At 47.7% G+C, this 24767-nt stretch overlaps 9 protein-coding genes across 9 annotated transcripts; 7 read left to right on the top strand and 2 right to left on the bottom strand.

Moving 5' to 3' along the window:
* Positions 1-699: 699 nt before the first annotated feature.
* Positions 700-4733, top strand: FOBCDRAFT_321024 (uncharacterized protein; the record flags this gene model as incomplete). Its single annotated transcript, XM_059612060.1, has 8 exons — positions 700-714; positions 781-1609; positions 1667-1700; positions 2497-2532; positions 2585-2767; positions 2821-3383; positions 3446-3578; positions 3634-4733. The coding sequence occupies 8 exons, from the start codon at positions 700-702 to the stop codon at positions 4598-4600; spliced, it is 2760 nt and encodes a 919-aa protein (XP_059465204.1). The 3' UTR covers positions 4601-4733.
* A 194-nt stretch (positions 4734-4927) lies between these two features.
* Positions 4928-7356, bottom strand: FOBCDRAFT_241270 (uncharacterized protein; the record flags this gene model as incomplete). The annotated part of the gene is made up of 10 exons (XM_059610344.1): positions 4928-5008; positions 5048-5120; positions 5201-5258; positions 5497-5582; positions 5907-6172; positions 6223-6344; positions 6479-6864; positions 6930-7005; positions 7081-7248; positions 7308-7356. 10 exons carry the CDS (start codon positions 7354-7356, stop codon positions 4928-4930), a joined length of 1365 nt encoding a protein of 454 aa, XP_059467398.1.
* Positions 7357-8283: 927 nt separating this feature from the next.
* On the top strand, positions 8284-9408 carry FOBCDRAFT_251530 (uncharacterized protein; the record flags this gene model as incomplete). The annotated part of the gene is made up of 3 exons (XM_059610946.1): positions 8284-8528; positions 8577-9136; positions 9179-9408. The coding sequence occupies 3 exons, from the start codon at positions 8284-8286 to the stop codon at positions 9406-9408; spliced, it is 1035 nt and encodes a 344-aa protein (XP_059465203.1).
* An 825-nt stretch (positions 9409-10233) lies between these two features.
* Positions 10234-11897, top strand: FOBCDRAFT_203497 (cytochrome P450; the record flags this gene model as incomplete). The annotated part of the gene is made up of 4 exons (XM_059609061.1): positions 10234-10435; positions 10465-10860; positions 10913-11130; positions 11178-11897. The coding sequence occupies 4 exons, from the start codon at positions 10234-10236 to the stop codon at positions 11895-11897; spliced, it is 1536 nt and encodes a 511-aa protein (XP_059465202.1).
* Positions 11898-12650: 753 nt separating this feature from the next.
* On the bottom strand, positions 12651-13872 carry FOBCDRAFT_321022 (uncharacterized protein; the record flags this gene model as incomplete). Its single annotated transcript, XM_059612059.1, has 3 exons — positions 12651-12887; positions 13294-13496; positions 13554-13872. The coding sequence occupies 3 exons, from the start codon at positions 13870-13872 to the stop codon at positions 12651-12653; spliced, it is 759 nt and encodes a 252-aa protein (XP_059465201.1).
* Positions 13873-14604: 732 nt separating this feature from the next.
* On the top strand, positions 14605-16891 carry FOBCDRAFT_226913 (uncharacterized protein). The gene is made up of 2 exons (XM_031185730.3): positions 14605-14738; positions 14791-16891. The coding sequence occupies exons 1-2, from the start codon at positions 14675-14677 to the stop codon at positions 16542-16544; spliced, it is 1818 nt and encodes a 605-aa protein (XP_031036865.2). The 5' UTR covers positions 14605-14674; the 3' UTR covers positions 16545-16891.
* Positions 16892-17545: 654 nt separating this feature from the next.
* FOBCDRAFT_321020 (uncharacterized protein) lies at positions 17546-19773 on the top strand (the record flags this gene model as incomplete). Its single annotated transcript, XM_031185731.2, has 2 exons — positions 17546-17820; positions 17886-19773. 2 exons carry the CDS (start codon positions 17546-17548, stop codon positions 19771-19773), a joined length of 2163 nt encoding a protein of 720 aa, XP_031036866.2.
* Positions 19774-20319: 546 nt separating this feature from the next.
* Positions 20320-22525, top strand: FOBCDRAFT_321019 (uncharacterized protein; the record flags this gene model as incomplete). Its single annotated transcript, XM_054705159.2, has 2 exons — positions 20320-21035; positions 22178-22525. The coding sequence occupies exons 1-2, from the start codon at positions 20436-20438 to the stop codon at positions 22523-22525; spliced, it is 948 nt and encodes a 315-aa protein (XP_054561134.1). The 5' UTR covers positions 20320-20435.
* Positions 22526-23384: 859 nt separating this feature from the next.
* On the top strand, positions 23385-24156 carry FOBCDRAFT_203492 (uncharacterized protein; the record flags this gene model as incomplete). The annotated part of the gene is made up of 2 exons (XM_059609060.1): positions 23385-23457; positions 23510-24156. 2 exons carry the CDS (start codon positions 23385-23387, stop codon positions 24154-24156), a joined length of 720 nt encoding a protein of 239 aa, XP_059467397.1.
* Positions 24157-24767: the final 611 nt, after the last annotated feature.

Below are 24767 nucleotides of genomic sequence, written 5' to 3'. Positions count from 1 at the left end.
GCAAGCAAAGGAGTAAAGAAGAGCCAATTGCTATACCAAAATGTATCTACGGAATGAGTCAGTATCAGGGAGATGCTCCAGCTTGAGGCTCTGAGGTATTTTACATAATCCGTCGTCCTCCACTGATTCCAAATCGTTCTCATTCTTGGGCATGACAAGCCGTCGAGCTGATTCGCCATGGCCCTTACGCTTGTCCATACCCCTTCCCATACCTGTGATCACCCGGTCTTAGGCAGGAGTTTGCTGCATTACAATTCAATTCCATGTGGGCGTGAAGTTAGCTATTCCAACGGCCACTATCTTTATGGTGGTAGTTCGTCAGGACTATTCCGCATTCCTGCATCTTAAGTATTGTAGTTACACGAGTATGACTTGCCATCAGACACGTCTTTTGAAACGTATTTCTTAATCCAGCCGGTGTCTGGGTCAGCCCACCAAACTATGGCGCACCGATGCCTTTGCCCATATTGCGCCACCGGTGAAGCCAACGCTGATAGGGATGTGGGTCTCATACGGCGGTCAGATCTTCTTACTTGCTCATTTCTCGCTACTACTAACTTGATCAAGTATAAAACAGCGAGGTGGCTTCCATCGACTACACTGCGACACATGCAATCATTTTGGTATAGAGTGGAAAGTCGATCCCCACAGGATCAAACAACACGGAAATTTCATTATCGCGTTCTCGGACTTGTCATCATGGAAATCCAACGTGTTAGAGTCCTTCTGAACCCAAGCTGGCTATTCTTTGATGAGTGGATATTGCTGACCTAACTCTAGCTTTTTATTTACCCGATTAAATCACTTTTGCCAGTCGAAGTAACGCATGCTGAGGTAACTCGCGAAGGCTTTCGCTTTGATCGCCAGTATATTCTTATCAAGGAACCTGAGAATCATGATTCAAGTCCCTTTGCGGAACATCTTACTATCAAGAAAACGTTTGCTCTAGCCTTGTTTCAACCCAACATACACGATGACTGGTCCAACCTCACCGTGCGACATACCAAGGCCAAGCCGGAGTCCCTTATAACCATCCCCCTTACGCCGTCACCTCTATTCTGCTTTCAATCCAGAACATACACAGTCAACATTGCTGGCACGAGTGCCATAGGCATTGACATGGGGGATGTTCCGGCCTCGTTCTTCAGCAAACATTTGGGTCAGAGTATTCGGCTCCTATTCATTGGGGGGAACGGTAGCCGGCCCGTCCCAGGGACAGTAGACCTCGAGCCGAGCATGGCAAATCCAGGACAAAGAGTACGCTTTGCCGACGCAGCTCCATTTCTGCTAACCTCCTCGTCGTCCGAGAATGAAGCAAGATCGCGGCTGCCACCTAGCTGCCAAGCGGACGACATCATCCTTCGGCTCCGCCCAAACATTCATATCGACGTGGGAAAGGATACTCCCGCCTTCGATGAGGACAACTGGCGACAGCTGACTGTCGCATCAGAGGTCCACGGACCTTCCAAGGCTTTCATCTGCTGCATGTCCCAGACCACGCGTTGCCTCAGTCTGAATGCGGATCTGGAAACGGGCGGCGGGGTAAGCAGAGAACAGCAGCTTTTTGGCTTGCTCGCTCGAGACCGAAGGGTTCTGAGATCTTCGCCCAGTAAGCCCAAGTGATTCATAAAGCATATAGCGCACCTACTAACTTTAAATCAGATAGACCTGTTTTTGGCTGCTACGCTTATGTTACTCCCGTAGGGATCACACTGCGCGTTAAAGACAAAGTTGCTGTTTCTAGGAGGACTTGAAACTCGGTTAAAACGGCTTCTCTCTATGTTAATAAAGAGACACTTCTCTTTATTTATAGCACAAGCGGCAGATCGCCAAAACCCTTCTTTAATTATAGCATTAATCTGGCTTAGAACCTGAGATATAGAAATGCCCCCTTCCTCAGGTCTTATGCCAACTGTCTGATAGTTCCAGACCTAGAGCTCATCGGAAATCTTAACCAAACATGATGGGAGGGCGAAGATGCTGGAATATCCACCGAATCATCTCATATAGTTTGTATATTCGTTCTTCTAAAAAGCAATAATTTAGTTGAGCACTTGCTTCTATTGCCCGCCCGCCTATTATAGACGCTAAATGAAACCATTTAGAGATATTCAAAGCCCAGAAGAAATCTGATCATAATAATAAATAGCTAATCAATATTTGGGTAATGGGGGATGAAATTGTCTAAATGACGTCAAGACTTCTCATCGAAGCTGTGCCGTTTCAGACATTGGTCAAGGCTTTGAATGAGTGGAGACTATGGCTTTCTTGTGTAGGTTAATCCTCGGTGTGAGCAAGGGGACTCTGGGCCTCGTATCGTATTGCCTAATGCGGTTCATGAGGGCGAGATATTCTTCCGTGGCGCTTGATGCCTAAGCATCCAGGGCGGTGTACTAACCCTTCGCCTGGAGTTGCTGTCGCTCAAGAACCTTCGCCCTTTTTGTCAACATTCAGAAAGAGCAACTTCTAGGCATGCAAGCCACGGACATAGCACAGTCGTCTTGTGGGCGCTGTCGAGATCGCCGAGTCAAAGTAAGTGCCGGCATTCCCCGTGGCTGACATTGTCTGATACTCTACTGGTCAGTGTGACAGGCGGAAGCCAGGCTGTCGGCGCTGCGAGAAATACGCACAGCAGTGCCCTGGCTATGAACGTAGACGAGTTTTCAGGGACCAAGGACCGGGCCTCCATAGACGGTTCTCTAGGAATGATTCGGGCTATCGAGAAACGAGTTCTCAGACCTCGTCAGCAACGACTCTCCCACCAGCTGTAGATCCTCCAACGGCCGGTGCCTCTGACACTAACGTAATTACTGATGCTAGCCCAGAGGTGGCCTCCACGGGTGTACTTCAAGACTCAATCTCCGACGATGATAGGTTCTTCGACTTGGATCCTGCCGTTTATTATGAGCAGGAGGGTCAACTATGTGGTGTTGACTTTTCGGCATCCCATCCTGCACCTGACATCCCGCCAGTTACCCCTTGTGAGGTTGAAGTTCCTTCTTCAACCGACCCTGAAGAGGTTTCAACGCCTGACCTTTCCCCAGCAGATACCCGGGAGAACACTCTTTATGCACTGCTCGTCCGGCGCTTCGTTAAAATAATAAGCCCATGGTTGGATGTCTTTGACCCAGATAGGTACTTTGGCTACGTAGTTCCAATCAGAGCAAGCCGTAGCAGTTTGTTGAGAGACAGCTTAGCCGCTGTAGCTGCTAAGCAACTAGGAAATCTTGGCTGCCACACGGAGACCCAATGCAATACAGACAGTTCGACAGCCCCGAAGCCCCTCGATCCCACTGTGGCCTTGTCTGTGGATTGGTCATTTGAGGCTGCGAGCTTCTACGACCGAGCCATTCGCTCTATGATCAATGCTCTGCAATCCATTGGTAAGTCTGCTCGCCAAGAGACGCTACACTACCCCGCCAAGCTTTGACTAAGGTCTTCACAGCGAGTCCGATTCAAATAGAGACACGCCTCGGCAGTCCCCCAGATAGGCGCGAAGCTATCGACGACCTATTGAGTGCAATGCCAATCCTGCTGGTTTATGAGTTGATGGACAATCGTCATTTGAGCATGGTTCAGTGAGCTTGAGCTTCAGACATCCCCCCTCCGAGGGTCCCTTTAATGACTAGATAGGCACCTAGCTGGAGCTCGCCATCTCCTCGGATTTGTTCTACAGCAGCATGAAGCAAGGACGCCAGGTGACGCTGCCTACGCCCCCTCGCTTGAGCAGAGCGTCCAGAAAGCTTGGAAAGCGTCGTTCTGGAATCTCGTCTGTTTCGACTACGTTATCTCCTATGCAGGACGCAGTAAGCCAAGTATCGGCTTTCCAGATGCGCGCCTCTGGCACCAATCAGGACTGTCGCTTACTGAAGTGGACGGGCAGTTCGTGCCCGCCTCATTGGTTGGTGACATTCACTCTAGCTCACCAAAGATGACCGAAACTATTGCTTGCAGAACATTACTATGGATCATTCTGAGGATTATGGACTGTGTCGTGTCGGATGGCCAAGTATCAGATGGGCAACAGGCCAATGACCAAGTGCACCAGCGTTGCAGGACTACTTGTCACCAGGGTATGGGAACTGCGCCATGGGAACAAGTTGACGAATATCTAAGGAATTGGTACATGGCATTGCCGGATACTTTCGAGCCGTGTTTAAGGGCCCCACAGCCATTTCCAGCGCTGGCTTCATCTAGCATCAGAGCACCGTTGCAGGGATTCTTCATTGCCAACCCCATGGGAGCGACTGCCCTCCCTCTATATCACTTCTCTCGCATCTTATTTCTTTTACACAGTCATGTCACTGACGAGACATTTAATTCTCCCACTGGTTCGAGACGGATTAAGATTTATCGCCAGTTCTCACGACAGGTCAATCACCACGCTGTAGAAATCTGCAGTGTGGCTGCTGGGCAACCTCCCCCCGCCGCCCAGATGCATCTTATACAGCCATTACACCTGGCCGGCCTATGTCTTGACTCGCAGGAGCAACAATCTATTATAAAGGGATTACTGGTTGACTTACAGCGCCAAACGGGCTTCCCTACGGAGCGGGTGCTTAAACAACTCGAAGAAGACTGGGATGAGGATTATGATTGATAGTCATAGGAATCTGTCTTCAGTCCGGCTCTCACTCGTTGTTTCACGGCCAAATCTCGGACGATATGTTGATTTCTGCTACCGATTCCTCCAACTCTGCGGCTGCTGAGGTTACTGTTCGACTCATTCGTTAACAATACTCGAAACCACTCGGTTTTCAGCATTTATTCTTCGTCCAAAGACAAGGCCAAATATATTGCAATCGCTTTAGTGCTCTGAGTCACTTTTATCACCCTCCTCAGGCCACCTTCATCCGTTCCTTCCTCAAACCTTTGCTCCAAGTTCCATGCACTGGATTAAATATGAAACCTTCGCCGTGAGTTTCCTCTACCATCCATGTTCGCCGTCCAGTGGCGAATCAACCATTTCGTGAATCAAAGTTCCGCCTAAAAGCTCATCTTTCATATCCTCGGCGTAAGTTTACTGAGCCTCAAGCCGTGCGCGAACGCTAGACAACTCTGGCTTACGCTCAAGACATTTATAAAACGCATCAGCAGCGTCTGCATGCTGGCCATTGCAGCTGTCATACTACAGCTAGTGTTAGAAGACTTATCATTAGCTCAAGAGAACGAGAAGCGCACCAATACGCCAAGTTAATACCAAGGTTCCCAGATATGAGCATTCCGCTCTACAGTTTTGGTCAGGGCGTTGAGGCAATCTCGACTTTGACCGATATTGAAGTATAGAATGCCAAGTGTGATCCAGAACGAAGGACAGCGGGGTTCGAGACTTGCGGTTTGTAGGCTCTCATAGGCTCTTTCGTAGTCTTCTATTCTCATACATGCTCGACTAAGCAGGTGCCAGTTCTCAGGGATCGACCTGTCTATAAGCTCTCAGAAACTCAATTAAGAGATATGAAGAGATATGATCTGTCTCGGTAGCTACGTGGACGAAACTCTCGAGAAGATCCCTCGCTTCTTGAACTGGATTCCCGGAAGAGAATACTTCCAAGTAAAGAAGCTTGACAAGGCCCACATCTGCGCTTGCCATGGCAGGGTCAGGATATTTGCTCATGAGACCATACTCATGTGATAAAGGATGTCATGGTTCCAAAAATTTCACCCTGCGGAACGATTCTATTTTCTCATCCATCGCCATCGGTGTCAACTCGGTGCTAAACTTGCTCTTAGTACCGGTCTGACTGGCGAATCGCCTGATTGGGTGGTGCGAGTAAGTGGCCTCTTTGTAAAAGTTGATTAGACGTGTTGTTACAAAAGCTTTCTTGGTACTTCGGGAACAGATATTGCTGTCTAAAATATGTGGTTAACCGAAGCGCTATAGATGTGGTGTTAGATATCTAACTCACCAAACCTGTCGGGTTTCAAACTCGAGGGCGTGATCCAGAAGCGTTCCGGTATACTTTGGATCCAAACATCTTCTAGACCAGTGATCCACTTTTAGAACAACTGCCTGCTCGAGATGGAAGCCTGGTTCAATCATGGTCTCCCATGTCTCTTGGTCTACTTTCTTGCCAGTCTTTGCTTGCGCCGTCGCAAAGAGATTATGTGTGATGCATTTTGCTCCGGGCCTTTCATTGGCATACACAACGAACTGGAGAATCTCTTTAAACGACTGTGACTCTTACTCACTATTTCTCAGTAGAGTAAGCGAGATAAACTTACTTCCCAGGTCCTACAAGTCTGTAGTGGCAGTGCCCAGCTCTCCCCGTGTACATCGTTTAGCCGGACGATGTCGAGTGTGAGATGAAGCGGTATGACTTCAATGGCGCTTATAATGTGTTTAGCTGCACACGAATATCTAGCAGCGTTCGCCTGTATTTAATTAGTGAACTGACGTGCTAGTCCAGCCAGGGTTACTCCACATGTTTTTGCTGGTTGCCTCAAGCATCTCCCTTGAGCACCTCGCAAGGCTACCAACATGTTAGTTGGCGGGCGTTGTTCTTTGGGAGGGATATGCACAAGAAGAATAATCTCTTGATGTCTTGCATAAGATGAAACAAGGTCTTTGCATGGCGAGTGATGAAATTAGCCTGGTGATGGACAACAGCTGTACCCCGTTCACTCTTCAGCGTCATATGACGCATATTTCGCTCCATAGCCTTCAAGCTTTCGTATATCTCGTTTATGTGCTCTGAATAGGTTTTCGCCCGCATACCTGTACTCACTTCCAAAGCGCCGATTGCAGTCTGTGTCTTTGATGCTATATTCAGGATATCCGAGGCGTGTCCAGCCATGGCAATTGCGTGCTTCTCGATCGCCATTGACTGGGCAGTGCATGTAGCCTGGAACTGTAACGTGAGGCGTCTAATACTGGTCTTATACATGAGTCAGTCGTCTGGGATACCCTGTCAGGTTATTGGGGAGCTAACTGTTGCTGCAAAATCAGGAGGACATTGATAGCAGCCATCTGAGATACAACAGTCTGTCTTAGTTCCTGAACATCGGCTAAACCGACCATAGACCAGTGAAGTCTTGTTCAAATGCTGCTAAGGTTCTTCGTAATTTTAAAAAGGCCCAGACTGGTTTCCTTGGTTCTCATCTTGTCAGCCATGGACTGCAACGGTTGAGCACAATAGATGACGATGGCTCTGATCTGCTCTAAAGTTTCGCGCTCCGCGTCACACTCGGGTTCCAGGCTTAGGATACGTTCCAAGGTACCCCGCAGGATATCAAGCTTGGCGCGCGAAGCTGTTGGAATTGCATAGGAGTGTCCTTGTAGTTGCGCAGCTCGATGGCGACACGCTCACAGTGGCCTAACACAGCAATAACGTCACCGACACCGTATCCAAAAGACATATTCTCGAGTAGAACCTTGAAAATTAGTTTGCGAGGGGAACTTTTCCTCGTGGTGGGTTGCATTCGAATGAGTATTATATGTAGCACGGCTGGTTACATCCTCCTTACTTGAAACTTGCGTAACATGGGTATTACATAAATAGTAATCAATCTGTGGCGGTCAGACCACTGGACTAATGTCCCAAAAGTAGAAGCCTCTGTTAGTTAGATAACAGGAAGATAGGGCATATACCACTTCTCACCCTGAGCAAACTTGGATGCTAGGGGGCTAGACATAACTGGCGGTGTTGTGAAGACATCACAGAGAGTTCGAAATGAAAGGTCGAGAGAGGCAGGTCACCATTGTCGAGTCAGAGGATACAAGTTTTGCAGGCCAGCACGCTTGTATCGCAATCCAATCGGGTATTGGAACAGAAAGGCAGACTTCAAAAACCAGCCACAATTCAATTTCCGCATCTGCGGTCAACGTTCGTTGCTACCTGCATGTTTGATAGTCTGGTAGGCCTCCCTGCATTTGTGATATATGCCCTTTTCGGCCGTCTGCTAGGCATTCTTGAATTATATACAGAGTTGATTGGTCACGCCATGGGTCAATCATGTTGGTTGGCGCTTCAATGTTTACTAAGTCCAGAGACCAATGAGGAAACTCGAATTTCTTGTTATGATACGATCTTGTTTCAACCCATTACGCAATGAAAGTGCACAGTGCTGTCAGCCTTGTTGGCTGCCAAGAAAACCGCGCCACGGACCTGATATCGAGGCCCGGAGGTATATAACCCAGTCCAATTCGATCATAGAGCACCATCACTGCCTAATCTTCCTTCGCATCCTCACCCTATTGCCTACATATAATCCGCCACATTACCTCGAGCTTTTTAGACTATTTGCATCGATCAATTTCACTTCATTTTTCGGAGTCCTTACAACATGCCTCAGCTTTTTGAGCCAAAGCCTGGCCAAGAGAATTTATTTATATTTGACAAAACCCCAACTTATCTTTTTCGACTCCATGTCCCACGCTCAAAGGGCGATACGAGTACCGTGCATGTCATGGCTCCAGCCTTCCTCGGGCGAACGGCATATCATAGGGATAGGTTACCGTGCGGCGAAGATCTTTTGCAGCTGCCAACTAAAATAGCAACTTCAAGACTCAAAGACCATCTACGTTGGAAGTGCAACCATCTCAAAAAGAGTCCCTGCAATCTTATGTCTTAGTCTAGCTCTCTTCTCTTCCTTCTCCAATATGCCTTGTACCGTCACACAACAGACTTTGAACCAAAGCCACAATTCCCAAATATCAAAATCATCATGATTGATACCCGGGACTTCCCAGAACAAATATTTCTTCGCGATCTTGATGCCTTGGAGTGGCTGCATGAACAGCCAGACCCCGTGTTCAAAAGACTTTACAACAATAGAAATGGCCGGTTTTACTTTGGAGAATACCTCACTCAAGGCTATCTGGATATCACAGGCAAGTGTGTGGAGATGACAATGCAGCAACTTGTTGACGGGGGGCTTTTCACGGCTATTTGTCCTGCATTGGATAAGCCACAAAATGATTGGAAAGAATGGCCAAAGGCAGTTTGCAACCGCCTTCGGGTCGATATCGCAAGTAACAAAGCTGTGGATCAAAAGCAAATTCGAACCGCCATCTTCCTGGCTCGAGATTGTGTAGGGGACAGATTTCTTGTGCCCCTTGCACTCATGCTATTGGGACTGCGAAGCCGACAGTCCGACAATGCAGCGATTGCGAACGCCTTCCACTCCCTCTTCACCGGTATGTAAAGCACGCAGTTAAATGAAGAGGCACTAACATTAGACCAAGATAAGGAGCTCGTTTTTCGGGGTGTCAAGTATGATCAGTCTTCTGAAAGGATGGAGGAACTCCGAAGATTCCAGGAATTAATGGAAGTCGTTAAAAAACAACACGATGATAATTCACTGGCCGTAACGACAAGGCTAATGGAAGGACTAGGGCTATCTACCAACGAAATGTCCACCAATCCCACAAAGACCCGTATCTACGTTGGTCCATTTGGCAACGAATAAAATCCAGGACTGATTATGTACCAAGTTTCGAACCTATAATAGAAGACAAAGCTGCAAACGATAGTTAGCGTAAACTTCATAGAGAATATAAATATTCGTATAATTATAGGATAAAGAATAACGTCAAATTGACTTTATAACCACCATAAGAGAAATCTTTATTCTTCTGCCATCGTTAACAGGTGCTTTAGTCACAGTAGAGCCGAGAACAGTGGTTATGTACCCAGCAGTAACTGTTGCAGCTAGCCTTATTGCAGTCAAGACACGCTGGGGCCTCTCCCAAACATCTATGTTATGTTCTGAGAGATGATGAAGGGGATGGCAGCGCCACAAGTATATACACACACAAAACGTGAGTAACGCCTCGGCTGGATTCATATATGATATCGCAACCAACAGATTCCTACACACAGTCCGTTGACGAGGAATGCCGAGTGCCTGTCAGCTTTCGTGGATCAGTGGCTGTCGCAGCTTCTGGATATGCTAGCGAGGCACAGATTTGAGTGCGCTTCTTGGCGTTTCTTAATCCGAATATTTATGCATGAAATGCGAGTCTTCCAGACCGAGGTAGCCAATGAAAGTCGTGGGATAATAATACACAGCCTGGATAACTTATAGGCTATGATTTAGGTCTGTCGATCACTTTTCAATTGGCCGCCAATACTAGCGCTTACACTTGTTTCATCCTACCGTCACTTTTATAATGCTTGCCTCTGTCGCATCTTTGTCTTCTTCCCATCTAATCTTCTCTTTGATTCTTAAGATTATCCAGGCTCTGTTAGTTGTCTTCAACCGCGAATATCCTGCGGATTTCTGATCTGCGATATGGCTATCTTGGTGCTTCTAGCATCCCTCTTGCTTGTCATGGCATGGTTTGGATGGCAAAGAAATACGAAAAATAACAGCTTTTATGAAACAATACCATGCGTTGGTATTCGAAAAGATGAATGGTTTGCTTGGACTAGAGCACAACTACGTAGCTTTTCAAAAACAGAGGAGTGGATGAAGGAGGGATATGAGAAGGCAAGTAACACATTGCATAAAGACACGGACTAGCTAACCTCTACAAGTACTCACGAAACAACCAACCTTTTATCATTCCTTCATTCCGAAAAGGCAAAGTCCTCATTCTTCCTCCCGCCCAACTAAAAGCTATCTACAACAAGCGCGAGAATGAGCTGAAAGCCCACGATCCAGCTTCAGAAGCTCTGTCATTTGAATGGACAATCCGCGATCGAGAGGTTTACCCGAGCAATTACACTGTCGATGTGATTCGCAAGTGGATTACCAAGAGATTCGACGAGCTTGCAGCCGAGTTGCAGGAGGAACTATGCCTTGCAGTGGATGAGCAGTTCGGCATGAGTCAAGAGTGGAGAGAGGTAAAGCTTTGGCCAGCTGTCCAGAGGATATTCACACGGGGCCTGAACAGAGTTCTTGTGGGCTTTCCATTATGTCAGTTATCCTTCACCGTCGAAAGACCGGCTACTGACGCTAAGAGACTCAGGCAGAGACGAAGCCTTCCTCGAGACTATGAGGCGGTTTGCTATCGACATGCCATTCCAAGGTTTATTCATCACATTGGTTCCGAAAGTCCTCAGGCCAATCTTTGCTCCGTTGATATCATGGAATGCTAGACGGGATACAGAGGCAGGCATCAGATACTGTACTCCGATTATACAAGATTTTCTGAAAGCTAATCGGAATCCTACACAAGAAAAGCCGGTAAGCTGTTTATTTTCGGACTTGGACTGTAGCTTACGGTCATCCAGAACAACATCCTCCAATGGATCATAGAAGCCAGCGCCGCAACTGGCGATCCATCTCAACTCGATGCCCACCGCATAGGCCATCGAATGATGATCCTCAACTTCAATCTTGTACAAGGCGGATCGATTCCTTTCAGTACCGTTCTCAGCGATATATGCAACGGTAAACACGCAACCTCGACCTTTTCGCAACTCCGTGCTGAAGCGACATCTGTTCTGGGTTCTAACAAGACCTGGGATCGCGCCACTATTTCTAAACTCGTTCTCGCCGACTCAGCAATTCGTGAATCGATGCGCTGGTCTGATTTCGGCTTCTTTGCCCTCCCACGTCGCGTCAATTCTCCCGGTATAACTCTCGACAATAGTATTCACGTTCCGCCCGGTGTTCATGTTGAAGTCCCGATGCATAGTATACACATGGACAATAGCCTTTATGCAGATGCAGGTATTTTTAAGCCGTTTCGCTTTACTGATGGAGCTTCCACGTCTCGTTCTGTTGTGACTCTTGACGAGAGCTTTCTTGGGTTTGGGTATGGGAAGAACGCATGCCCCGGGCGATTCTTCGGCTCGCATATCATGAAGGTTATTCTAGCGTATCTGGTCATGAATTATGATGTGGAGTTTGGAGCTGAGGAGCCTCCGATGAAGACGATGTGGGAATATAGAATCCCAAGGGAGAGCACCGCCATCAGGATTCGCAGGAGGGTACAGGCGCGTGACTAGACTTGAGCTTTATAAGGGTAAGGTGGGAGAATGAGCCACGAGTCCTTACCTCCTGGCCGTCGCGTTGGTGTTTCCTCGGCAGTCATCGGATTGTCAGTTGGAGTAAAGCGTGGGAAAATAAGGTAAACTGATATGGTACAACAAAGGCCGTGTTCAATAAACTTTTTTTCTTCCGACCAGCGTAGTCCATGCCAGCCTACGGATTTCCAAACTCTATAAGTGTTCAATCACACAGACCTCATAATTGGATCATTTGTTAGACTACACTTGTTGATTCTCTGATACTAGAGAACACTTGTTCGTTCGCTGAGACTCGATCTGTACGATACATTTGAGTGTCTGCTATCTCCTTGTTCCAATCTTCCAGGTCGTTCCACTATCAACCACCAAGCAGAGAACAAGGATACGAGAGACTAGGGAATGAATATCTGTAACTCGCAAGGAAGCCACCGAGTCCCACTGCGTCCGCTCAGAACCATGTTATACTAGACAGACATCCATCTTCATCATCAGCATGAACAACAGCCAATCCAACTTTCTCATGTAATGTAGTCGCAGGGTTGTCTTTTGTCTGGATCGAATCTCGATTTTCTCCTGTATGGGGTGATTGTCAGTTCGCCGCTACTTGGTAGGAGCTGGCGAGAAAAGGGGCTTACTAGACGCAACTGCAGTCATTGTCTGTCCAAGTAACAGTGAGCATGTACTGTAGGTCGAATCAGGTTTCACTGTGAGGAACTCCGACAGAGCCAGCAATTAGATGGCATCTTGCTGGTTCAGCGTCTGACAGTTGCTCTTTGGGAGCGGATCATCCGATTCAGGATAGACGATATCCAGCTTCCATCCAAATTTCTCCCGGAGTCGTCTCACCATAGGGAGTGCAATCGCCGCAGGATTATCACGCATTCTAACGACCTCGCAATACTCGGCGTCAGCATCCCAGTCCTTCGCATCCTCGTCCCAAGAACCAAACATTGTATCCCTGAAGAAGCACTGGGTAAAGTCAACGAGGAAAACCTGGTGTAAGGTTTGGTCGACAATCACGTTGCGGGGGGCTCTATCGCCGAGAACCATGCCTCACTTATTGATCTCTTGTGCTGAGTCGACTGTACGCTGTAGGATAGATGACTATTCTTCTTTGGTCACAGGGGCACAAGGTGCAGCAATGAGATCCCTTAGAGAGTGACCTGCAATGAATTCGAGTAAGATGCTTTGAATATCAAGGTATTCATCCTCCCCGTGAGTTTTCCTTGGCTGTGACGACACGCAAAACAACACGCTAGAAGACATAAATAAAAAGATAAGTATATTTCTATTTTGTGTCCGACGCTGGATTTCGAGGCATAGAGAGTCTGCAAATCTACAGGATAGACAATAACATCAAAGTAACCCAAGTTACCAGCACAGTAGAACCCGTGAGCTTCCCAGCGCTGTTTCCAACCGTTTCGGTCGCTGTAGCCGCGGCAGCCCTGGTTGTAGCTACAGGAGTTACTGTTGCAGCCGGTTTGGTAGCCTGAACCTCGATGCCCGATACTACACTCGTCGCTGCGCGCACATAAGAGGTTGATGAGAAGGAGCATTGCGACATGATTTTATCAATGTCTGTTTCACGGAATGTTAGCTAGGAGATCAATGTCATATCACACTTCGACCTCTTACCTTCTGTGTCCTTGCTGTTCTGCGCCATGCAGCTCGCGCATAGTGCCATCACGCCCTCGACATCGAAACTCTTGTTCGTACAGATACAAGCCGCTTCGATGGGCTCATCGTCATCTTCATGATCAAGAATGACAAGGTCTCGTCTTCTGTCGCTGTGCTTCTCGGGACCCTTGGGGTCAATGTCGCAGGCATTGGTGAGGTTGACGATGGGCTGGCAGATTGTCTTGCAAGCAGTAGGTACAGCATCTGCATTGAGTTCCTCAGAGAATGCAGCAGGAACGAAGGCGACCAGAGCCGCGAGAACAATTGTAGGATGCATTGTGAAATGAGTTTGTTCGATTAGGGGATTGATAGCTGAGTCTGTTGAAAGATCTGAGTTGGAATGAATGGAAGTTGACCTGGAGAGGAAGAGCCTTATTTATGCTGCATATAGATCTCTCTATAGAAGCCAAAGATCAGCAAGAGTCCAAGGAGTTTGTAGATATCGGTTGAGATCAGCCTTAATAGTGAGGTTTCAGTCGTTTCACAAGTTGAGACAAGCATCATGTCCAAAAATAACTGGAGCTCGATGACATGGGCTACGGAGGTTAGTAAGGTTGATAAGAAAATTCTTAAAAATATGAAACTCCAGCTATTAGTTGCTGTTGTTTCAGTAGACCGTTTCAACATATCCCAATTCGAAATGGCTGGTAAAGTGCCGGTGTTATTTTTAGACGTCCTTGCTTGCTACGAACGGCAACTTGTCACACGATGTCTGAAAGGGGACTGGACGAAACATGCAGGGTCATATTTTCATGTTTCCAAACAAAGATTGAGTCTCGGAACATTGCACTACTGCAAAGTGCTAGGAATTATTTACATCCGATATTCATGCTTAAATCTAGGACAGTTCTGAAGAGTAAAAATAGAAGCACGAATAGAGTCTCGTGAGAGGATTGAAAACCGCTGTTGGTTGGTCGGAATGATTGATTCTCCGACTTACGCGGCTTCCCCGCAATTTAATCAACCAGGCATCAGTTAACAAGACCATCTGACCTCGAAACACCAAGAGAAACAAATTCCCTCTTGTTTCTATTCTCGCCATCTCTCCGAGGAAAAAAGGCTGTTGCGCCGTCGATAACATGAAACTCCAGACGGTGCTCCAGGCGCTGTTAATCGCTGGAGTCTCTGGGGAACCCTTGACTAGTGCGCTATGCCCCACTGTACCGAGACCGTTGAACTCTAACAATCGCAACAGATTCGACCCACGATGCTTCGAGCGGAGACGATGACCCGAGCATACTGAAGAACTGGGGAGGTTGGGTTAACCCAGAGGACTTGGCACCGATGCCGCAATGTATCGCGCAACAGGATCAGTCCGCTTGGTTGGATGCCATGACAAAGTGCACTCGCCATCGATGTACCTCATATTTTATCTTCTGCACGCACTACCAGTGGCTTACTGAACTGAGCTGCCTGAGCGCTGAGTTCTCGCCCAGCATTGTTAAGCGCTACAGCAAGTACTGTAGCAGGTCTATCCTCGCCAAGGCGCAACTCCACCACTGGATTCAGACGACAACTGGTAGAAACTGGCTTGTTGGTGTTGGAGACACGAATAGCTTGCAAAGCCTATCACCCAAAAGTCTGACCGATGGATACGCATCCATGATTATCGCCAATAAAGCGCCAGCATGCCTGAGAGAGTCGCCTTTGGCAGGAACTAAAGAGACGTTCGACCATGTCATCGGTTCCTGCAGCTTCACAGCCACGACACAACATACTGGCAATGCAGCTCGTCCATGGGAATACAGCAGCCGGCGAAACTCTATGACATCTCTCAGTTTCGATACCGCAAGCTACGACCTGACTAGCAGTCACATTCCCGCGGGAGAGTATTTCGACAAAGCCTGTTTTTGCCACACTTTTGCTATGCCCCAGCACGAAGAACCATGCTCGACTTCGAGCCCGAAGGATCTGGAGACACAGCGGCGATGGATGAACAAAACTTGCGGATACACGTGGCATGAGCCGGCGCGACTTCAACCCCGTGACATGATCCCATGGCGATGGAGGATCTACCCCAGATCCACAGAAGACGATTCGAAATGCCCTTCTATTGAATGGAAGCTGATGAGTATCGGCTTGATCAACTTGGTAACATTCTTTGCCATACTACACGCCAACAATTCACGACAGAGTGACAGCACCAATTCCCGTCTGCTGTTCTACAATCCTGTAAGATGGATCTTGGGAGGAGTTCTTCTCGGGTGCATTCACCTGCTCGCCAATTTGGCCAACGCAACTATCGTTCAGGCCACCCCTGGCTACGAGGACGTTCCTTCCATCCAGCTCATGTTGCTTTGGTGTTCACTCCCTCGCCTCGTTTGGCTTCCTATATCGGCCCACGGCACCAAGAACTCAGGATTCCAGGACATGACCTCCTCCATGTCTGCAGTGTTTGCGGAAGCGATCCTCCAAGCCTTTTCATTCTACCACATGTGTTTGACAGTGAACTATGGTCGCATTCACGACTTTTACTTTGGAGCTTTGTCAGGGGCGACAAGATCACCATTTGCGGCACTCATGTTTGGCGGTGCACTTGTATGGCTGTTCGTTGTGGCAATGATGGCTGTGCCAGTCATCCGGACGATGCGAACTCACGACAAGCTCAGCGAGAAAGAAGATGGTGTATCGAGCGCGGATACAAAGGAGTGGACGACCCCAAAGGAGGAGGAATGTCTATTACCGAAGTCGCACACGCAACCTGAAGGACACAACTACGGTACCCTTCCAACCGAAGTCGAGTCTCTTGATACGTCTATGAGACGTTATTCACAACTTCACATGGCCATGGCCATGGGAGTACCTTTCCTTTGGCTTGCGCAATGGCTATTCTGGGCCGGGTTTATTGGACTGAGCTCACGTGATTTCTGCCTTCCAGCGCTAGAGACTCTGACAGGTGTTTGGCTAGCCTCCTCTTTGGGAAGCGTCGTTATTAGATCTTATCTGTAATTCTATAGACAGCAAACGTCGCCGGAAATTAACTTGGCCTTTCTGATATAAAGCGTCGTTGCACCTTCGACAAGTTGGAACTATAAACAGTGCTTAGGCGCTCATGATAGCTCCTCGTCTCTGGAACCGTTGAAGGAAGATATGGAGTTTGTTTAGGCGATTGGTTAATGAATCTATAGGGCGGGAACTAATGGATAAGTCGGCTGTCAAACGCCGTGAGTGGAATGTTGGGCATTCTTCAAGAGACGCCATCCACGAGCCGAGGGCCTTCTCATAATTGAAAATTAAGAAACAACTGTCTTTTATGCGCCTACAGCAACTATCACCAGAGCGATGGTAAGATTCACCATGCCGACCTAGTGGCCTTTGCTGTCCCATTGAAAATTAAGGCGCCTAACCCCCCGAGTTTCCAATTGATCATTGGCGGGGTGATGCGCCAACGACTGTAATATCTTCATCGATCCCCGATCTGAGACATGGAAACACGGTAAAAATCCCTCTTCTAACTCCCAACGGCCAAGCTATTTAAGGTTTCATAATAATCTACAACGGCTAAACGGCTCTTAAGTACCGAATTTGACGTAGTGGGGTCTAGACCAGATACTACTCAAGGTAATGCAGGGACAATTTGATTGTTCTCTGGCAGATTCTTGCAATCCACATGAACAGTCCCTGATCCAGTTTCACTGCCAGATCGGATTGCTGTGCCGACTATAGGCAAACTGCATTCCATACAATCATCGATACGAACTTGAAATGAGGGGTTTAAGTGCTCTCAGCCCGATGGAGAAGAAATTATCTGCATATATAAAATGTCTTACAGCACGGGCTGCAAGCCAACCACTGCCTGCAATATCCCATTTAGATAGGCAACGTGTTTGAAATAGCACTCCAAATTCCGAAGTATTTACAACTTTCATTATCCGCAGATTCTGTCCTAGCTCTCCATCACACTCACTTTTACATTCATTTCTCCATTCGTTTCTAGTCACTCCTTAATCATGCGTCTTTCGTCCAGCCTCGGCCTCCTCTTGGCCTGTGCCTCGGGTGCGTTAGGCCAGGTCCAGCAGCTCCACCATTTCAAGAGGTTCACCAACTCCAGCACCTCTGCTATTGAGACGCAGACGCCCACCTCTTCTATTGAGACTGCCACCTCCGTCGAGGCCACCACCACGAGCGCTTCTCCATCAGCCTTGGCGACCATTGCGCTCAATCTCAAAGACTTCACGCTGGGTCCGGGTGCTTCTTTCTACCCACCGCCTGATGGCGACAGTATGTGAGTATCACTTTCAATCCGCCATGGACCCATGGTAGTAACCCCTCTGATAAGTTTTAATATAGTCTTTTGCGTCCCGTACCCAGGGATGGCTCTTCTCTTGAAGATGGCTCTTCTCTTGACCGTCGCCAGATCATCAACCCCCGTCCCTTTACACCACCAAACATCTCCATTACCTTTGTCCGCTTCACACTCCCTCCTACTGTTATTTACGGCCCAGTTTACCTCACTTGCAGTAATACCTTGCCTTGTTTTGGTTATTCCGAGTGTGCCGCATTAGTTTTCGGCAACAGCAAGCGGGACTTGCTCCACAAGCGGGACGTGCCTTGCGTTTTTCAAGTTCTCGTCGATGACGAGATTGTATCTCAGGAACCAATAACCGGAACAGGCACCCTTAACCTTGCTACTAACCCATTTGCCTTGAAACCTGATTACAAGTTCACATTCCAACAGCAATGTGGTAGCGTGCTTATCCCGGTTATCCTCCAAGGTGTTGCCCTTATTGAAGCGCCGGGCAAAACTTCAACTCCTATCCCTACAGTAGCCGTTGCACCCGGTACTGCCACAACTGAGAGTTCTGTCGAGACCACCGGAGTTGTCGTCACCACCAACTCTGATGGCGAGACAGTCATCCTCACTGAAGCTACTGGCACTGCCTCTTCTGGTGCTGCTGGCTTCACCACCAATTCTGAGGGCGAAACTGTTTCCCTTACTGAGACTGCTGCCACCAACTCTGAGGGTGAGACAGTCTTCCCTACAACTACTACCGGCGCCGCCTCTTCTTCTACTGCCACCTCTGTGCCAGGCTTTCCCGGTAGTATTCTCGATTTTACTCTCTTCGGATGCGTTGGCTCTATTGCTGGCTTCCCTACCTTCACTTCTGTCGAGACCAGCGAGCGCATGGATCTTGACGTCTGCGGCGGGCTCTGTGCTGGACGTGCTTACTTTGGTGTCTACGATACAACCTGCTACTGCGGTGATGAGCTTGGCGACGATGCTAGCCGGGTTAACCTTGGCGAGTGCGACATTGAGTGCCCCGGAGACGACAGCCAGTTCTGCGGTGGTGACTCCTCCGCTAGGAGGCTTCGTGCTCGTCAGAACGTCCCAAGCAACCGCCTTCTCACAGTCTATGCTGCTCCCCAGGATGTTGTAGTCACCGATTCTGTCACTCAAACTGTGACTGAGGAGCAGACCATCGTTACCACGCTCACCACTACTGTTACTGGAGCTTCCACCACAGCCGTTGAGGCTATTACCACCACTCTGGTTTGCGTCAATGGCCAATGCTTCCCTAGCGCTTCTACTGTCTACATTTTCGTTGAGCTTAACGGCAGCGACTGTGATGGTCAATGGGTGTTCATTTCTGTGCCTTACCCTGGCGGCCACAAATACGTTCCCCAGTTCTGCTCAGGTGGCAACTGTGCCAGCCTTCAGGTGTATAAACCTCAGCAGTGTGATGACTGGTATAACTACGACTCTTTCTTTGTTGCTTCTGATTGTACTGCCTGTTCTCAAGGCATTCAATACCTGCCTTGGCAGAACTCTTGGGGTACACCCGATAGGTGCAATGATCAGGTTCCTGCTTGCACTGGACACAGTTGCCCGTCCAAGCACCAGGGTGTTGCTCCTCATGGTGGAAACTGGAGCTCGAACTCGACTGTTCCCCATGGAGGTTCCAATGGTGGTTTCAACGGCGGCTCCGGCGGTTCTAGCTCTGGCTCAAGCTCAAACCCCAATGGTGGCTCCAACGCCGGTTCCAACGCCGGTTCTAACGGAGGCTCTGGAGGTTCTGGCTCTAGCTCAAACCCGAGCGCCAATGGAGGTTCTAGCAGTGGTTCTAATGCTGCCCCTGGCTCTGAGGGTACTTACCCTAGCACTATCACTGTTAGCAGTGCTAGCAAGCAAGCTATGAATGTGCTGGTTTTACTTAGTTTATTTATGGCTTTTCTTTAAAGAGTATATGTTTTAATTGATTAGGGAATCAGCTTTCTATTTCTTTTAAGCTTTTAAAATATTTAATTATAATCTAACAATGAAACCTTTAACCAATCTTAATTATTCTCAAGAGGCGTTTATAAGTAGTGCATATACTGGCTTTTATCGGATTGAGCTCTGATGATTTCTGATTCGTTGGAGGCGATTCTCAAGAGTGTTTGGTTGGCTTCGTCACTGAAAGGCGTTATTACTAGATCTTATTTTGTAGATAGGGAGCGTATTTGGTGAATCATTCCGCTGTCAAGAAACAGCAGATTTACCTTACAATTATATTCACCGTCCTTTCACAAGACACTTAAGCCTAAGTTATGCTTATTTATATGATCATTCGTCTGGTCAGAGGCGCCCCGACGACGCTAAGCTCAAAGTGGCGCCAGTTGTTTCTCTGTGACCTAAGCTGAAAGCATAGTTGGTAATCCTTGCTTGGGGTCAGCGACCTACGAAACAAGGAGATTGAAACACGTGGGCACCACAAGACAAAGAAATTACCCAGTGGCGCAACCACCAACGTCCATTCGTATATGCTCATGATCTCAGCCGCACTATATAAAGCCATCGCCCAGCACTACCTTGACTGAGATTTACTATTCCACTTCACAGCCTCATATTTTATCGTCACCATGGGTCAAGATGAAGTCGGTTTGGAGGTCCTCCCCCCTCCTCCAGGTTACTCAGCCTCAAACCAAGATGATGGTTTTATCATGCCGGCATCTTTCACCATCCACAAACAAGGCGATTCCGAGGTCAAGTTCAACATACGCGGCAACTCTGGCAGCACACCGCTTTCGATCGCATGCACATACAAAAACACAGACGACGATTTCGAGGCAAGAGTAAATCTCCTCCCTCGAAAAGATGAAAACGCATCTCCACTAGCAACAGTAAAATACTCCCGCCACAGCGCCGAACTAGAATTCACCAACACTTCTCCTCCTTCAAATATTACCATGTACTATCGTCTTTTAGGCGATAGAAACGCAACGCATTCTTTTAACGTCAACACACCGCAGCGGACGGGTTTTGAGTGGAGGAATCTTGGCGATGGTGAGGGATGGAAATTGTACATGGGTTCCAGACCTGAAGTGCTAGCGATAGGTACTTTGAATATGGGGTCTGATAAACCTACGCGATTTGAGTTTACGGACTGGGAGATGGCGAAGGAGTTGGATGAGCAGTGCAAGCTGGTGGTTATTGCGTCATGGTTGAGGATCTGGGATAAAGTGAGGATTCAATTTAGACGGTCGCCTGATGAAGGGGAGACGGAGATGATATTATGTAGCTGTGGCTTGTGTGTAATTCTGTAGCGCCGCCGCTTTAGCAATCTTTATACCAGGTACTTCAACACATAAAACAAGCTTGAAATGGATATACCCGTTGGCGAGACCTGACAGTGGCCAACTAAGCAAGCTTATTGATCCGCCCCAGTGATATCGTCTTGTGGCGAGAAATCTAGCAAGAAATCTAGTGAAAATATACAACCAGTCAGCAGACCCGGAAGTCACTCCGTGGTACCGCCCCTGATTGACATTAACAAACCCATCTCCCCATGACGCAACAATTTGCAAATCCCCCTTCAACACGAACAAATCCATCCATGAAACCCTACCAAGCACACAATAAGTCCGTGCATTAAGTTATCGAGTAATCACAGTGATCCTACCATGAACTATCCTGCACTTTTACCCCGCGCTCCAACCAGTCTATCAAACGAAGCAGTCCCAACTCCCGCACCCAAAAGACGCGCTGTTGCAGTAGCTTGCAACGCTTGCAGGAGTCGGAAAGTCAGGATACATCCGTCTCTGCAAGTCGGTGAAATTATACTTACTATATATAATACACGGGCAAGTGTCCAACGTGTACTGCGTGTCAGCGACGGGGAGGCGAATGCCACTACGCTAACATTACGAATAACCGCGAAACACACTCAAACCAACTTAAAAAGAGGGGTAAAGAGTTACAGGATGAGAATAGAAGCTTTAGAGCTTTATTTCAGAGTTTAAGAAAGCCAGGTGGAGGAACGAATCAGGAGATATTGCAGAGGATGCAGGCTGGTGATAATTTCGGAACGGCCATGAAGCTCGTCCCAAAGAGCACTGCGATCTTCGTCGGAACGAGCTTTTCGTCTCATACTAGACACGCGTGCCGATAAGCAACAGATCTGCGTCAACGCTCATCTCCACGTTTCTCAAGACAGACAACCCTGTGGTTAGATTCATCGACAAATATTTATTCCTTACAGATCTGGTACAGCATAACCCGACTTTCTGCTCTTCTTTTCTCGTTAGCTCAATACTGTATCTCGCTTGCGTAAGCTTAACAAATTACTCTCTTGTCTCTTCGTTTTCCCTTACTAACATGTAAGCATTTTGCTCACACCGCGTCCGATGATAGAGCAGCCACTCTCGCACACAGCTTCTTCGATGACTCGGAGCGACTATACCGTGTGGAGAAGTTATCGGATATTGTGACGGCCCTAGCAGCCATCAACATCTTTAGCTTAGGGTGCTTCTCTCATGGAAACGGTAACTCAGGCCAGGATCTTCTCTTATCACCATATGAGATGGGGAAGCGAATGGATCTTTATGGTCTTGATCTAAGTAGCCCAGAGGTGAGGGGGTTCCAGAAGCAATCCTCTAGCCATCCAGTGCCACAGGCCTCTTGGGGGACTTTCAATTGGCTGACGGATGTGAACTCGAGTTTTACTCCATGATTTCATCACAAATTCCTCTAAGAATGCACTTGCTGAGTATGCAAAGTTCATATCAAAAACCTTGAGCACTTCAAGCAGGAACTTTACTATGTGCACGTGGACTACGTGTTTGAACATCTAAGTTTTCTGAACCATCCCGTGCGGGCTATAAAGCCGGACGATGGTCCAGCAAAATTAAATTCCGTCCTTCACCATTATTCTCAACTTTGACGTACTTCCATGATCAAACCCCCATCGGCTATCGCTGCATTTAAGTTCTCTGTGGTGATATAAGCTCTCAGCCACAAGTCTCAACTGCAAATAACACCTCTGGCTCACAACTTAGACATTATACCAAAATGTCTAACCAATTGCTATAGTATAAAACTGATATTATAAAAACCTAAAAGATGACTCAATTGCCCGCCGTCACGGGGTATAAGAAGGTGCCTCTGATCCGTCCCCCAAGACGATCCAACTCAGCACCAGGAAAATCGAGGATCCTGCGAGACAACATCAATGCCATGGAATTCCTTCCAGATACAACAGCCTTGTGGATCCCAACATCACACACAAGTCTACATTTCGACGTCCAGGTCGGTATAGTCAATGACCTAATCGAGCTCTATAAGAACGCCCAGCACCCCAGCAAACGACTGGCACACTTGGCCACTGTCTCCAGAACATGGCAACGCTTGGTGGAGGAGCATACTTTCAGGACTTAAGACTAACTGTAGGTGACCTTGCCGTCTTCCAAAAGTATGTCCACTCAGAGCGGCGACCCTTTGTCAAATCCATCATCCTCAGAGTCAGTGGAGGCCTCATCTGGCCCGGGTCCGTCGACTAGACTATCTTGCCAGATTTTTTCTCTGGCGTAATTATGTCCACTACCGCTATTGAGTCTATACACATAGAGGAATGGGGGAGTGGATTTGGCATCTGCAGTAATCGTGGTATGTATTTCTCTCCTCAGCTCTTAGTTTTCTTTATGCCAACACTTCACAGCTTTCTCGACACCGTTTACGTTACCAAGTTCAGTGAAACAACTTTCTTATTTCCACAGCGTTAGTCAGTACCCCCAAATGAATCTCGGATCACCAAATACGGAGCTACTGGATCACATTTCGCAAGCCTCGGACCATCTTGAACATATCGCCGTGTCTTATGCTATCAGCGCACGCGACTTCTTTGATCACTGCAAAAAAGTGGAAGTAGAGTTTAAGGAGCTCAAAACCCTGGCACTGACCTATCATTTCGACGGAATTTCTGACCATGCGCTTCTGATAACTGCTGCAGAAGCCGCCAAGAGAATGCCCGCGCTCGAGATGCTGGAAATATGGAGGTGCGAGATATCAAGACTGGGGGTTGCATTTTCCGAACGGGAAGCTCATATCTTTGGCTACAAGAAGCTCGACCCAGGCAAGGGTCGGATTACTTGGACGAGCAGCGGGAATCATAGGCTCTCTGCATCCGTACGCAACGCCTGGAAGAATGTCTTGACTGGTGGGCAGAGCCGCACACTTGAGGTCAAGGAGCATCATTTGCCCCAGGACCTTCGTATGAAGCTTACCAAAACTTTCCCGCATTTGATGCTAAAAGAGCAGATCCTGCGTGATGTATCCAGGAAACAGGCCTTGATATTCAACATGTGATCCAGATGTCTGGTTCGCTGGTAGCTTAGTTCTGCATGACAGTCATAAGCTTTCAACCATAAAGCTCAGCTGCAAATTACAAATTTAGCTCACATTTTTGACATCGTGCCACATAAAGGTTACAAAATTAGTTTCATTTTTTTTCCTCTCGGCGCATCAAAGGTCTGTGGCCAAGATCTTATGAGTTATCATCACCACGTAAAACTTGGCTGATAAAACGTTGATTTCTGATTTATTTGCCCCCCTCAAGGAAACTAAGTTCTGTGTGGTGATGATAGACTCTCAATCACATGTCTTAACGGCGAATAGCACATCTTCCTTCAAGGAAAGATATTATGACACGTGTACCTGAGTCATCCAGGGGATTATTCGGAGGCCTTTTATAGGTGTCATGGATATATACATAGGCATTCTCCAATAGTCTGCATAGGTTACAATGTGCGCCAGATTTTTTAGTTGCAGTTGAGACTTGTGGCCGAGAGCTTATATCACCACAGAGCACTTAGGACATAAATTCACGTAATGTGTCTGAGGAGTATCCTACGAAAGACCTGCAGCTTCTTTTTCTTTTCTCCTTTCAAACGATCAGTCCTTTCTAGTATAAAACCACT

Source organism: Fusarium oxysporum, chromosome VI, assembly GCF_013085055.1.
Source record: "Fusarium oxysporum Fo47 chromosome VI, complete sequence".
NCBI lineage: Eukaryota > Fungi > Ascomycota > Sordariomycetes > Hypocreales > Nectriaceae > Fusarium > Fusarium oxysporum.
Note: the sequence above shows the minus strand (reverse complement) of the source record. Positions and strands in the feature narration are given on the sequence as shown.

Bases quoted from the DNA above. Each gene is read 5' to 3' on its own strand.
- FOBCDRAFT_226913 (XM_031185730.3), top strand. From the start codon at position 14,675: ATGAAACTCCAGACGGTGCTCCAGGCGCTGTTAATCGCTGGAGTCTCT. The intron at 14,739-14,790 runs GTGCGCTATGCC...CAATCGCAACAG, and splicing joins CTCTGGGGAACCCTTGACTA to ATTCGACCCACGATGCTTCG.